Source organism: Lampris incognitus, chromosome 5 (assembly GCF_029633865.1).
Source record: "Lampris incognitus isolate fLamInc1 chromosome 5, fLamInc1.hap2, whole genome shotgun sequence".
Lineage (NCBI taxonomy): Eukaryota > Metazoa > Chordata > Actinopteri > Lampriformes > Lampridae > Lampris > Lampris incognitus.
In genome coordinates this window covers 69,336,488-69,350,628 of record NC_079215.1, presented here as the reverse complement: position 1 = coordinate 69,350,628, position 14,141 = coordinate 69,336,488, and the positions used below count along the sequence as shown (strand labels likewise).

The following is a 14,141-nucleotide window of genomic DNA, read 5'->3' as shown; positions in this document are numbered from 1 at the left end:
AAAGCTCTGCAGCGGGTTGTCAAGGCGGCCCAGCATATCACCGGTACCCAGCTCCCAGCCATAAAAGACATTTATCACAAACGCTGCCTTCGAAGGGGTCTGAGCATCAGCAGAGATCCAACCCACCCCAACCATGGACTGTTCTCCCCCTGTGCTCTGGGAGGCGCTACAGGAGCCTCAGAGCCCGCACTACCAGGCTCAAAAACAGCTTCTTTCTACAAGCTGGTGTCCACCTGAACCTGACTACCCACTGAATGTCTGTAGATATTTTTAAATATTTTGTACTCCAGCTCTCTTTTAACTTATTTTAGCTTTTGGTCTTCATGTGTGTATATCTTATATTGTGTTTGCTGTGACTGTCTTGCACTGTCTGGTGAAGCCACAGCCCTCGGCTGAATCCCAATCCCTGTCTTAACCCTCAGTCTTAACCCTCAGTCTTAACCCTCAGTCTTAACCCTCAGTCTTAACCCTCAGTCTTAAGCCTCAGTCTTAACCCTCAGTCTTAACCCTCAGTCTTAACCCTCAGTCTTAAGCCTCAGTCTTAACCCTCAGTCTTAACCCTCAGTCTTAACCCTCAGTCTTAACCCTCAGTCTTAAGCCTCAGTGTCAAATGCGCGCTCCCGCGGAGTGCTGGTGCTGTCCCAATTCTCAGTGTTAAGTTGAGGGACAAGACTGAGGGCTGTAAGATTTTCCAGCACCTCCCTCGGCAGTAAGTGCTATCCCACAATGCCTTGCGTAGCAACATTCAAAGCAAGATGGCGGCAAGAAGGCGAGCTATAAATTTAAGTATTTTCTTTGTTAATAGAGATCTAAAATTACGAAAACCACCGTATTATCTTAGCTTAAGGTCATTTTATGGATTGTATACCTCTGTGTAGCATAACATTTATTTTTATTTTGACGATGTCCGTGCCGGGTGCGGACAGGCGCCATATTGCTGCTCTCCCGTTGTGACGGAAGTCACGTGTGTCGGTGTTAAGGCGGTTACTACGGCGGTTACTACGGCGGTTACTAAGGCGGTTACTAAGGCGGTTACTAAGGTGGTTACTAAGGCGGTTACTAAGGCGGTTACTAAGGCGCTTCATCGACACGCAGCCTGCATGACGTGTTGGCGCCGACACGTGTGTAAGATGGCCGAGCTGGCGGCGTGTCGTGTAGCGTGGAGGGGGATATCTAACCACGGGCACAGCGGGTGTTTCGCTTCAACCTTAACTAGAGGCCGTGGTGTCGTGCGCTGAATGTTGTGGTGTTTATACGGGTTATTTGGTGGAATATCAACTCGTAACGAACTGATAAGCTACAGGAAACCCTAATAATGTAACTGATCCATCACAGGTAGCCACGACCATTTCCTAAAGGTCTGAAGCCGTGCGTCAGTCATGTCGACTCGCTGATAGCGGCTCTTGTGGTTTAGGGTCACATTGGCAGTCTTAAGAGCGACCAGAACCCCTAAAGAAACTCTGGTCACTCGGTCCGGGCCCTGCTTCATCTCAGGGCCTCCAGTGAGGGGAAGTTTCTGCAGGACCAATTACATTTTCTCAACCATTTTTTGTTTATATAAATATGTTTGTTTACATTGTTTATTCAACTTTATATATATATATTGTATTTTTTGATAAATATTCTATTTTTTATAAAAAGTTTGAGTGTGACAGATTGCGAATGTTCTTATGTAATCACACTAGATTCTCACATAGCTAGTAGACACATTACCATGATATAGGAGAAAACACCAAATCCTGTTTGGATATGAAAATGATTTATGATTTACGCCCACGCAAAAGAAATCACTTCAGCTGCACACGGCATCGTTGCTGGTTCTGTTGCTTTGCCAAAACACCGCGTCATTTTATGTCGACGGTAATGGACGGCTGTTGATGACGTAACTGCATTTAAGGGGTGTCCCATTTCTAAGTCGCAAGATAACCCTTAACACTTGCTTTTGAGGGCTAGTAAGACTGAGGGTTAAGATTGAGGGTTAAGATTGAGGGTTAAGAAAGGAATTGGGATTCACCCCTCATTTCATTTTGAACACGTGCCTCCTGCACATTGTTTTTAATGACTATAAATTGAATTGAATTGAATGCAGTGGAAAGGTAAAGGGAGTAGAGTCGGGCTGGGCCGGTACCATGCAGCGGAAAAGTAAAGGGAGTAGAGTCGGGCTGGGCCGGTACCATGCAGTGGAAAGGTAAAGGGAGTAGAGTCGGGCTGGGCCGGTACCATGCAGTGGAAAAGTAAAGGGAGTAGAGTCGGGCTGGGCCGGTACCATGCAGCGGAAAAGTAAAGCGAGTAGAGTCGGGCTGGGCCGGTACCATGCAGTGGAAAGGTAAAGGGAGTAGAGTCGGGCTGGGCCGGTACCATGCAGTGGAAAGGTAAAGGGAGTAGAATCGGGCTGGGCCGGTACCATGCAGTGGAAAGGTAAAGGGAGTAGAGTCGGGCTGGGCCGGTACCATGCAGTGGAAAGGTAAAGGGAGTAGAGTCGGGCTGGGCCGGTACCATGCAGTGGAAAGGTAAAGGGAGTAGAATCGGGCTGGGCCGGTACCATGCAGTGGAAAGGTAAAGGGAGTAGAGTCGGGCTGGGCCGGTACCATGCAGTGGAAAAGTAAAGGGAGTAGAGTCGGGCTGGGCCGGTACCATGCACTTCCACCACTGCACCACAGAGAGCATCCTGACCATCTGCATCTCAGTGTGGTACGGCAACTGCACCTCAGTAGACCAGAAAGCTCTGCAGCGGGTCATCAAGGCGGCCCAGCATATCACCGGTACCCAGCTCCCAGCCATAAAAGACATTTATCACAAACGCTGCCTTCGACGGGGTCTGAGCATCAGCAGAGATCCCACCCACCCCAAACATGGACTGTTCTCTCCCCTGCCGTGCTCTGGGAGGCGCTACAGGAGCCTCAGAGCCCGCACTAACAGGCTCAAAAACAGCTTCTTTCTACTAGCTGTTGTCCACCTGAACCTGACTACCCACTGAATGTCTGTAGATATTTTTAAATATTTTGTAGTCCAGCTCTCTTTTAACTTATTTTAGCTTTTGGTCTTCATTGGTGTATATCTTCTACTGTGTTTGCTGTGACTGTCTTGCACTGTCTGGTGAAGCCACAGCCCTCGGCTGAATCACAATTCCTGTCTTAACCCTCAGTCTTAACCCTCAGTCTTAACCCTCAGTCTTGACCCTCAGTCTTAACCCTCAGTCTTAACCCTCAGTCTTAACCCTCAGTCTTAAGCCTCAGTCTTAACCCTCAGTCTTAACCCTCAGTCTTAAGCCTCAGTCTTAAGCCTCAGTCTCAAATGCGCGCTCCCGCGGAGTGCTGGCGCTGTCCCAATTCTCAGTGTTAAGTTGAGGGACAAGACTGAGGGCTGTAAGATTTTCCAGCACCTCCCTCGGCAGTAAGTGCTATCCCACAATGCCTTGCGTAGCAACATTCAAAGCAAGATGGCGGCAAGAAGGCGAGCTATAAATTTAAGTATTTTCTTTGTTAATAGAGATCTAAAATTACGAAAACCACCGTATTATCTTAGCTTAATGTCATTTTATGGATTGTATACCTCTGTGTAGCATAACATTTATTTTTATTTTGACGATGTCCTTGCCGGGTGCGGACAGGCGCCATATTGCTGCTCTCCCGGTGTGACGGAAGTCACGTGTGTCGGTGTTAAGGCGGTTACTACGGCGGTTACTAAGGTGGTTACTAACGCGGTTACTACGGCGGTTACTAAGGCGCTTCATCGACACGCAGCCTGCATGACGTGTTGGCGCCGACACGTGTGTAAGATGGCCGAGCTGGCGGCGTGTCGTGTAGCGTGGAGGGGGATATCTAACCACGGGCACAGCGGGTGTTTCGCTTCAACCTTAACTAGAGGCCGTGGTGTCGTGCGCTGAATGTTGTGGTGTTTATACGGGTTATTTGGTGGAATATCAACTCGTAACGAACTGATAAGCTACAGGAAACCCTAATAATGTAACTGATCCATCACAGGTAGCCACGACCATTTCCTAAAGGTCTGAAGCCGTGCGTCAGTCATGTCGACTCGCTGATAGCGGCTCTTGTGGTTTAGGGTCACATTGGCAGTCTTAAGAGCGACCAGAACCCCTAAAGAAACTCTGGTCACTCGGTCCGGGCCCTGCTTCATCTCAGGGCCTCCAATGAGGGGAAGTTTCTACAGGACCAGTTACATTTTCTCAACCATTTTTTGTTTATATAAATATGTTTGTTTACATTGTTTATTCAACTTTATATATATATATATATATATATATATATATATATATATATATATATATATATATATATAGTATTTTTGGATAAATGTTCTATTTTTAATAAAAAGTTTGAGTGTGACACATTGCGAATGTTCTTATGTAATCACACTAGATTCTCACATAGCTAGTAGACACATTACCATGATATAGGAGAAAACACCAAATACTGTTTGGATATGAAAATGATTTATGATTTACGCCCACGCAAAAGAAATCACTTAGGCTGCACACGGCATCGTTGCTGGTTCTGTTGCTTTGCCAAAACACCGCGTCATTTTATGTCGACGGTAATGGACGGCTGTTGATGACGTAACTGCATTTAAGGGGTGTCCCATTTCTAAGTCGCAAGATAACCCTTAACACTTGCTTTTGAGGGCTAGTAAGACTGAGGGTTGAGCTTGAGGGTTAAGATTGAGGGTTAAGAAAGGAATTGGGATTCACCCCTCATTTCATTTTGAACACGTGCCTCCTGCACATTGTTTTTAATGACTATAAATTGAATTGAACTGAATTGAATGCAGTGGAAAAGTAAAGCGAGTAGAGTCGGGCTGGGCCGGTACCATGCAGTGGAAAGGTAAAGGGAGTAGAGTCGGGCTGGGCCGGTACCATGCAGTGGAAAGGTAAAGGGAGTAGAGTCGGGCTGGGCCGGTACCATGCAGTGGAAAGGTAAAGGGAGTAGAGTCGGGCTGGGCCGGTACCATGCAGTGGAAAGGTAAAGGGAGTAGAGTCGGGCTGGGCCGGTACCATGCAGTGGAAAAGTAAAGGGAGTAGAGTCGGGCTGGGCCGGTACCATGCAGTGGAAAAGTAAAGGGAGTAGAGTCGGGCTGGGCCGGTACCATGCAGTGGAAAAGTAAAGGGAGTAGAGTCGGGCTGGGCCGGTACCATGCACTTCCACCACTGCACCACAGAGAGCATCCTGACCATCTGCATCTCAGTGTGGTACGGCAACTGCACCTCAGTAGACCAGAAAGCTCTGCAGCGGGTCATCAAGGCGGCCCAGCATATCACCGGTACCCAGCTCCCAGCCATAAAAGACATTTATCACAAACGCTGCCTTCGACGGGGTCTGAGCATCAGCAGAGATCCCACCCACCCCAAACATGGACTGTTCTCCCCCCTGCCGTGCTCTGGGAGGCGCTACAGGAGCCTCAGAGCCTGCACTACCAGGCTCAAAAACAGCTTCTTTCTACTAGCTGTTGTCCACCTGAACCTGACTACCCACTGAATGTCTGTAGATATTTTTAAATATTTTGTACTCCACCTCTCTTTTAACTTATTTTAGCTTTTGGTCTTCATGTGTGTATATCTTCTACTGTGTTTGCTGTGACTGTCTTGCACTGTCTGGTGAAGCCACAGCCCTCGGCTGAATCCCAATCCCTGTCTTAACCCTCAGTCTTAACCCTCAGTCTTAACCCTCAGTCTTAACCCTCAGTCTTAACCCTCAGTCTTAACCCTCAGTCTTAAGCCTCAGTCTTGACCCTCAGTCTTAACCCTCAGTCTTAACCCTCAGTCTTAACCCTCAGTCTTAACCCTCAGTCTTAAGCCTCAGTCTTGACCCTCAGTCTTGACCCTCAGTCTTAACCCTCAGTCTTAAGCCTCAGTCTTAAGCCTCAGTCTCAAATGCGCGCTCCCGTGGAGTGCTGGCGCTGTCCCAATTCTCAGTGTTAAGTTGAGGGACAAGACTGAGGGCTGTAAGATTTTCCAGCACCTCCCTCGGCAGTAAGTGCTATCCCACAATGCCTTGCGTAGCAACATTCAAAGCAAGATGGCGGCAAGAAGGCGAGCTATAAATGTAAGTATTTTCTTTGTTAATAGAGATCTAAAATTACGAAAACCACCGTATTATCTTAGCTTAATGTCATTTTATGGATTGTATACCTCTGTGTAGCATAACATTTATTTTTATTTTGACGATGTCCGTGCCGGGTGCGGACAGGCGCCATATTGCTGCTCTCCCGGTGTGACGGAAGTCACGTGTGTCGGTGTTAAGGCGGTTACTACGGCGGTTACTAAGGTGGTTACTAACGCGGTTACTACGGCGGTTACTAAGGCGGTTACTAAGGCGCTTCATCGACACGCAGCCTGCATGACGTGTTGGCGCCGACACGTGTGTAAGATGGCCGAGCTGGCGGCGTGTCGTGTAGCGTGGAGGGGGATATCTAACCACGGGCACAGCGGGTGTTTCGCTTCAACCTTAACTAGAGGCCGTGGTGTCGTGCGCTGAATGTTGTGGTGTTTATACGGGTTATTTGGTGGAATATCAACTCGTAACGAACTGATAAGCTACAGGAAACCCTAATAATGTAACTGATCCATCACAGGTAGCCACGACCATTTCCTAAAGGTCTGAAGCCGTGCGTCAGTCATGTCGACTCGCTGATAGCGGCTCTTGTGGTTTAGGGTCACATTGGCAGTCTTAAGAGCGACCAGAACCCCTAAAGAAACTCTGGTCACTCGGTCCGGTCCCTGCTTCATCTCAGGGCCTCCAATGAGGGGAAGTTTCTACAGGACCAGTTACATTTTCTCAACCATTTTTTGTTTATATAAATATGTTTGTTTACATTGTTTATTCAACTTTATATATATATATATATATATATATATTATTTTTGGATAAATGTTCTATTTTTAATAAAAAGTTTGAGTGTGACACATTGCGAATGTTCTTATGTAATCACACTAGATTCTCACATAGCTAGTAGACACATTACCATGATATAGGAGAAAACACCAAATCCTGTTTGGATATGAAAATGATTTATGATTTACGCCCACGCAAAAGAAATCACTTAGGCTGCACACGGCATCGTTGCTGGTTCTGTTGCTTTGCCAAAACACCGCGTCATTTTATGTCGACGGTAATGGACGGCTGTTGATGACGTAACTGCATTTAAGGGGTGTCCCATTTCTAAGTCGCAAGATAACCCTTAACACTTGCTTTTGAGGGCTAGTAAGACTGAGGGTTAAGATTGAGGGTTAAGATTGAGGGTTAAGAAAGGAATTGGGATTCACCCCTCATTTCATTTTGAACACGTGCCTCCTGCACATTGTTTTTAATGACTATAAATTGAATTGAATGCAGTGGAAAAGTAAAGGGAGTAGAGTCGGGCTGGGCCGGTACCATGCAGTGGAAAAGTAAAGGGAGTAGAGTCGGGCTGGGCCGGTACCATGCACTTCCACCACTGCACCACAGAGAGCATCCTGACCATCTGCATCTCAGTGTGGTACGGCAGCTGCACCTCAGTAGACCAGAAAGCTCTGCAGCGGGTCGTCAAGGCGGCCCAGCATATCACCGGTACCCAGCTCCCAGCCATAAAAGACATTTATCACAAACGCTGCCTTCGAAGGGGTCTGAGCATCAGCAGAGATCCCACCCACCCCAACCATGGACTGTTCTCCCCCTGTGCTCTGGGAGGCGCTACAGGAGCCTCAGAGCCCGCACTACCAGGCTCAAAAACAGCTTCTTTCCACAAGCTGTTTCCCACCTGAACCTGACTACCCACTGAATGTCTGTAGATATTTTTAAATATTTTGTACTCCAGCTCTCTTTTAACTTATTTTAGCTTTTGGTCTTCATGTGTGTATATCTTCTACTGTGTTTGCTGTGACTGTCTTGCACTGTCTGGTGAAGCCACAGCCCTCGGCTGAATCCCAATCCCTGTCTTGACCCTCAGTCTTAACCCTCAGTCTTAAGCCTCAGTCTCAAATGCGCGCTCCCGCGGAGTGCTGGTGCTGTCCCAATGCTCAGTGTTAAGTTGAGGGACAAGACTGAGGGTTGTAAGATTTTCCAGCACCTCCCTCGGCAGTAAGTGCTATCCCACAATGCCTTGCGTAGCAACATTCAAAGCAAGATGGCGGCAAGAAGGCGAGCTATAAATGTAAGTATTTTTCTTTGTTAATAGAGATCTAAAATTACGAAAACCACCGTATTATCTTAGCTTAATGTCATTTTATGGATTGTATACCTCTGTGTAGCATAACATTTATTTTTATTTTGACGATGTCCTTGCCGGGTGCGGACAGGCGCCATGTTGCTGCTCTCCCGGTGTGACGGAAGTCACGTGTGTCGGTGTTAAGGCGGTTACTACGGCGGTTACTACGGCGGTTACTAGGGCGGTTACTAAGGCGGTTACTAAGGCGCTTCAACGCCAGGCAGCCTGCATGACGTGTTGGCGCCGACACGTGTGTAAGATGGCCGAGCTGGCGGCGTGTCGTGTAGCGTGGAGGGGGATATCTAACCACGGGCACAGCGGGTGTTTCGCTTCAACCTTAACTAGAGGCCGTGGTGTCGTGCGCTGAATGTTGTGGTGTTTATACGGGTTATTTGGTGGAATATCAACTCGTAACGAACTGATAAGCTACAGGAAACCCTAATAATGTAACTGATCCATCACAGGTAGCCACGACCATTTCCTAAAGGTCTGAAGCCGTGCGTCAGTCATGTCGACTCGCTGATAGCGGCTCTTGTGGTTTAGGGTCGCATTGGCAGTCTTAAGAGCGACCAGAACCCCTAAAGAAACTCTGGTCACGTGGTCCGGGCCCTGCTTCATGTCAGGGCCTCCAATGAGGGGAAGTTTCTACAGGACCAGTTACATTTTCTCAACCATTTTTTGTTTATATAAATATGTTTGTTTACATTGTTTATTCAACTTTATATATATATATATATATATATTGTATTTTTTGATAAATATTCTATTTTTAATAAAAAGTTTGAGTGTGACAGATTGCGAGTGTTCTTATGTAATCACACTAGATTCTCACATAGCTAGTAGACACATTACCATGATATAGGAGAAAACACCAACTACTGTTTGGATATGAAAATGATTTATGATTTACGCCCACGCAAAAGAAATCACTTCAGCTACACACGGCATCGTTGCTGGTTCTGTTGCTTTGCCAAAACACCGCGTCATTTTATGTCGACGGTAATGGACGGCTGTTGATGACGTAACTGCATTTAAGGGGTGTCCCATTTCTAAGTCGCAAGATAACCCTTAACACTTGCTTTTGAGGGCTAGTAAGACTGAGGGTTAAGATTGAGGGTTAAGATTGAGGGTTAAGAAAGGAATTGGGATTCACCCCTCATTTCATTTTGAACACGTGCCTCCTGCACATTGTTTTTAATGACAATAAATTGAATTGAATTGAATTGAATGCAGTGGAAAAGTAAAGGGAGTAGAGTCGGGCTGGGCCGGTACCATGCAGTGGAAAAGTAAAGGGAGTAGAGTCGGGCTGGGCCGGTACCATGCAGTGGAAAAGTAAAGGGAGTAGAGTCGGGCTGGGCCGGTACCATGCAGTGGAAAAGTAAAGGGAGTAGAGTCGGGCTGGGCCGGTACCATGCAGTGGAAAAGTAAAGGGAGTAGAGTCAGTCTGGGCCGGTACCATGCAGTGGAAAAGTAAAGGGAGTAGAGTCGGGCTGGGCCGGTACCATGCAGTGGAAAAGTAAAGGGAGTAGAGTCGGGCTGGGATGGTACCATGCAGTGGAAAAGTAAAGCGAGTAGAGTCGGGCTGGGCCGGTACCATGCAGTGGAAAATGGCGTTAGATGATGATGACACGTTTCTCTCAGTAAACGTTGTGTCCAGATGAACTGACTCACCTGTCTGTGGTCTTCTTGCCTGGACTATTGAGCATCAGGACATGTGCAGCAGTCATGTGTCCTGGTAAAGTCCTAGCAGACACAACCATCCAAACCAGTAAAGATGCATATCATGAAAATATTCTGCTCATTTCTTCCTCATGACACTTTGTGAAGTCTTTTAACCACACAAAATATTTGGTGGTCCTGGTCAAAGTGTCCAAATGTGGGTCATGTCATGAGGGTTGGGAACTCCTGAACCAGGAACCTCTCCTGACCCCACCACACATGGAGTTTAAAATAATAATAAAAACTCTCTTATTTCCAGGGAGAAAACCTGATGGCGCTGGCTGAGGCCACCGTCACGCTGGCTGAAGTTCTGGAGCTGAAGGCGGATCCAAGCTGCAGTGTGGAGGGCGTCATCATCGAGAGCCGGACAGACAAAGGAAAAGGGTGAGACAACATGACCTACATCTACCAGCGAACAACCTGCAGATAAGGTCCACACCAAACTACCCCCGTTCAGAAGGTCCACACCAAACTACCCCCCCGTTCAGAAGGTCCACACCAAACTACCCCCCCGTTCAGAAGGTCCACACCAAACTACCCCCGTTCAGAAGGTCCACACCAAACTACCCCCGTTCAGAAGGTCCACACCAAACTACCCCCGTTCAGAAGGTCCACACCAAACTACCCCCATTCAGGACGTTCAGGGCTCATTCCTCATGTGACTGAAAGCTGATCTGGTTTATTTGTTGCTGCTTATGTATTACCTACACAAAAACCTACACAAAAACGAGAACAAAAGAAGAAATAATTTTTCTTCCTTCAAAAAAAACAAACTTGTGACCACATACAGCAGTACCACTGTACAAATATTGATTATACATCCATAATCTACTACTACTACTACTACTTTCGGCTGCTCCCGTTAGGGGGCGCCACAGCGGATCATCCGTTTCCATCTCTTCCTGTCCTCTGCATCTTCCTCTGTCACACCAGCCACTTGCATGTCCTCCCTCACCACATCCATAAACCTCCTCTTTGGCCTTCCTCTTCTCCTCTTCCCTGGCAGCTCCATATTCAGCATCCTTCTCCCAGTATACCCAGCATCTCTCCTCCACACATGTCCAAACCATCTCAATCTTGTCTCTCTTGCTTTGTCTCCAAACCGTCCAACCTGAGCTGTCCCTCTAATATACTCCTTCCTAATCCTGTCCTTCTTCATCACTCCCAATGAAAATCTTATCATCTTCATCTCTGCCACCTCCAGCTCCTCCACCTCCTGTCTTTTCATCAGTGCCACTGTCTCCACACCATACAACATAGCTGGTCTCACCACCATCTTGTAAACCTTCCCTTTAACTCTTGCTGGTACCCTTCTGTCACACATCACTCCTGACACTCTTCTCCACCCACTCCACCCTGCCTGCACTCTCTTCTTCACCTCTTCTGCACTCCCCATTACTTTGGACAGTTGACCCCAAGTATTTAAACTCATACGCCTTCGTCACCTCCACTCCTTGCATCCTCACCAGTCCACTGTCCTCCCTCTTGGTCATGTCGTGGCCTCAGACCATTGGCAAAGCTTTTACACCGGATGTCCTTCCTGACACAACCCTCCATGGATCCGGGCTTGGGACCGGTACTAAGAATACACTGGCTTGTGCATCCTCAGTGGCTGGGTTAATATTAATAATATTAACAGATAATATTAAAACATGATATTAATACATGTATAATAGTGTAATAAAATAACAAGTACATAAACAATAAATGGATATTTCATCAATCATAAAACTTTTAATAAACAATTATGTGTCTTGATACTGATCCTATCAAGAGTTACATCTTATTGTTAGCCCGGCTTTACATTACATCACGCTGAACTGGTAACTGGACTACATTTTTACATGTATACTACATGTTATATATTTATACATTTTATACACTGCTATTGTAGCTGCAACAGCCACTCAAAGCACTTTACTATTAATCAATACCTCACACACACATACCCCAATGGCGGTGTCAGCCATGAGAGGGCGGTGTCAGCCACGAGATGGTGGTGTCAGCCATGAGAGGGCGGTGTCAGCCACGAGATGGCGGTGTCAGCCATGGGAGGGTGGTGTCAGCCATGAGAGGGCGGTGTCAGCCACGAGATGGCGGTGTCAGCCATGGGAGGGTGGTGTCAGCCATGGGAGGGTGGTGTCAGCCACGAGATGGCGGTGTCAGCCACGAGATGGCGGTGTCAGCCATGGGAGGGTGGTGTCAGCCATGGGAGGGTGGTGTCAGAGCCTCAGGTCGGCAGAGCCTCTTGTGACTGTAGCTGTTGTTTATCCCGTGCCATGTTGTGGTCCGCTGCATCTGACTGGCTGGGCTTGAATGAGGTTAAGCAGCTATAAAGAACTAATGAATCAACTCTTCTTCTACATTTCTCAGTCCAGTCACCACAGCCATTGTCCAGCAGGGGACCCTGAAGAAGGGCTGTGTCCTGGTGGCGGGGAAGACATGGGCAAAAGTTCGCTTCATGTTTGATGAAAACAACCGCACGGTGTCCCAGGCCGGGCCCAGCGTCGCCGTGGAGATTGTAGGGTGGCGTGAGCTACCATCGGCTGGGGAACTGATGCTGGAGGTGGAGTCAGAGGTAACTAACAGTCTTACCATGTTTGATCCCTGCAGACATCAGGGTGTCTTTACTGGTCTGTCTGACCGCTGAGCCACAGATCAAATATACAGGTGTCCAGATCTCCCTCCAAACACAATCAATCAACCAACCAACCAACCAATCAATCAATCAACCGACCAATCAGTCAGTCAATCAACCAACCGACCAATCAGTCAGTCACACTGTGTCTATGTTGCACATGTAACACATAGAAGTGCCTTGCGTGCAGTTTATTCTGCAGACGTAAATAAAGTTTGGTTGAACTTTGTCAGGACGAGAACATTAAGAGCTGCTGAAAGCAGAAGATATTAACACTGTGACATCCTGTGGAGCAGAGGACTGTGATGTCACACAATTCAAAATGGAGTTCTCTGACTCCATGCTGCATCCCATTTAACCTGTTCTGAGGTCCTGACCTCCTCGGCATCTCAGTGCAGCAGCTCGGAGAATCCAAACACGACAACTGATTTGTCTAGTGCTGACGTAGCTTCTTGAGATGAGTTAGTGAGCAACAGAACAGCTAAACAAATCACAGCTCTTTGGTCAGTCCGGCCTTTTTGCTCTCAGAGAGAGGAACATCATCTCAGGATTCGATCACATTTATCTGTGAGGTCAATGTGATCAACTGGTGAGATTTGAACTTTGCACTTTTTTCTTCTCGGCAGCAAAGAGCAAGAGAGGTGGTGGACTGGCGCTGCTATAAAGAGGAGCAGGACAAACTGAAGGAGGAGGAGGTGGTGATTGAGGCCAAACAGAAGCAGCACCATGAGAGCTACAAGAAGGAGCGCGAGGCCTTCGCCCACCTCAGCTGGAGGCAGAGGAAGTCTGCGCTGTACCGCATCAACCGCCAGCAGGCGGCTATGAGACCCAGCGAGAGAGCAGCCGACCAGGAGCTCACTCTACCACTCATCATTAAAGGTGGACTAGTCTGTTCGTGGGCTGCATGTTACACATTAAACAAAATAGATTAGAAACAGCCTGACAGGGTATTTCCTGAGTCACGGAGTTATCGTTTGGAACTGAAAACTGGGGAAATGGATTCCCGTTCAGATATGTAATTACTGGTTGTTGTAAAGCATTTGACTGAAGAGGTGTGTAGGAAGACACATGAACATTGTGTTACAACACAATGTTCATGCGTCTTCTTACATGTCAATAGAAACACTATTGCTTACAAAGCCTAACAGCGACCTTTGCCCCCTCATCAGGTGATGTTGATGGCTCTGTGGAGGCCCTCTTGAATATTCTGGACAGCTATGACGCCCATGAGCAGTGTCAGCTCGAGGTGGTTCACTTCGGCATTGGAGACATCACTGAGAGCGACGTCAGCATGGCGGAAACCTTCTCAGGTACGTGCGCTTCAGACCGCGTGCTGGGATTGTTCCGGATCAGCGCTTTTGGCTGCTACCTTCTGGTGGCAGCCAAATGGACGTCCTCTGGGGCCAGGAAAGACACGCTAGATCTGTGACACGCGCACACACACACACATCGTTTTACAGATGTGACACACATTTTACACACACACGCTAGTTGTGTGGCCTGTGCTGCAAACTGTCAGCCTCTGTAGCACCGGCGCTTGTGCAGAACAAAAGTTAACATACAGATTTACACATCAGTCCTTTAG

General features: G+C 47.5%; 1 protein-coding gene across 1 annotated transcript in view; it reads left to right on the top strand.

Moving 5' to 3' along the window:
- The window catches only part of mtif2 (mitochondrial translational initiation factor 2), a 49,520-nt gene that overhangs the window by 31,809 nt on the left and 3,570 nt on the right, over window positions 1–14,141 (top strand). The window contains exons 7-10 of the mRNA XM_056280049.1: window positions 10,178–10,302; window positions 12,292–12,496; window positions 13,183–13,435; window positions 13,726–13,866. Of these exons, the coding sequence (XP_056136024.1) occupies window positions 10,178–10,302; window positions 12,292–12,496; window positions 13,183–13,435; window positions 13,726–13,866 (724 nt within the window). The remainder of the gene's footprint in view (window positions 1–10,177; window positions 10,303–12,291; window positions 12,497–13,182; window positions 13,436–13,725; window positions 13,867–14,141) is intronic.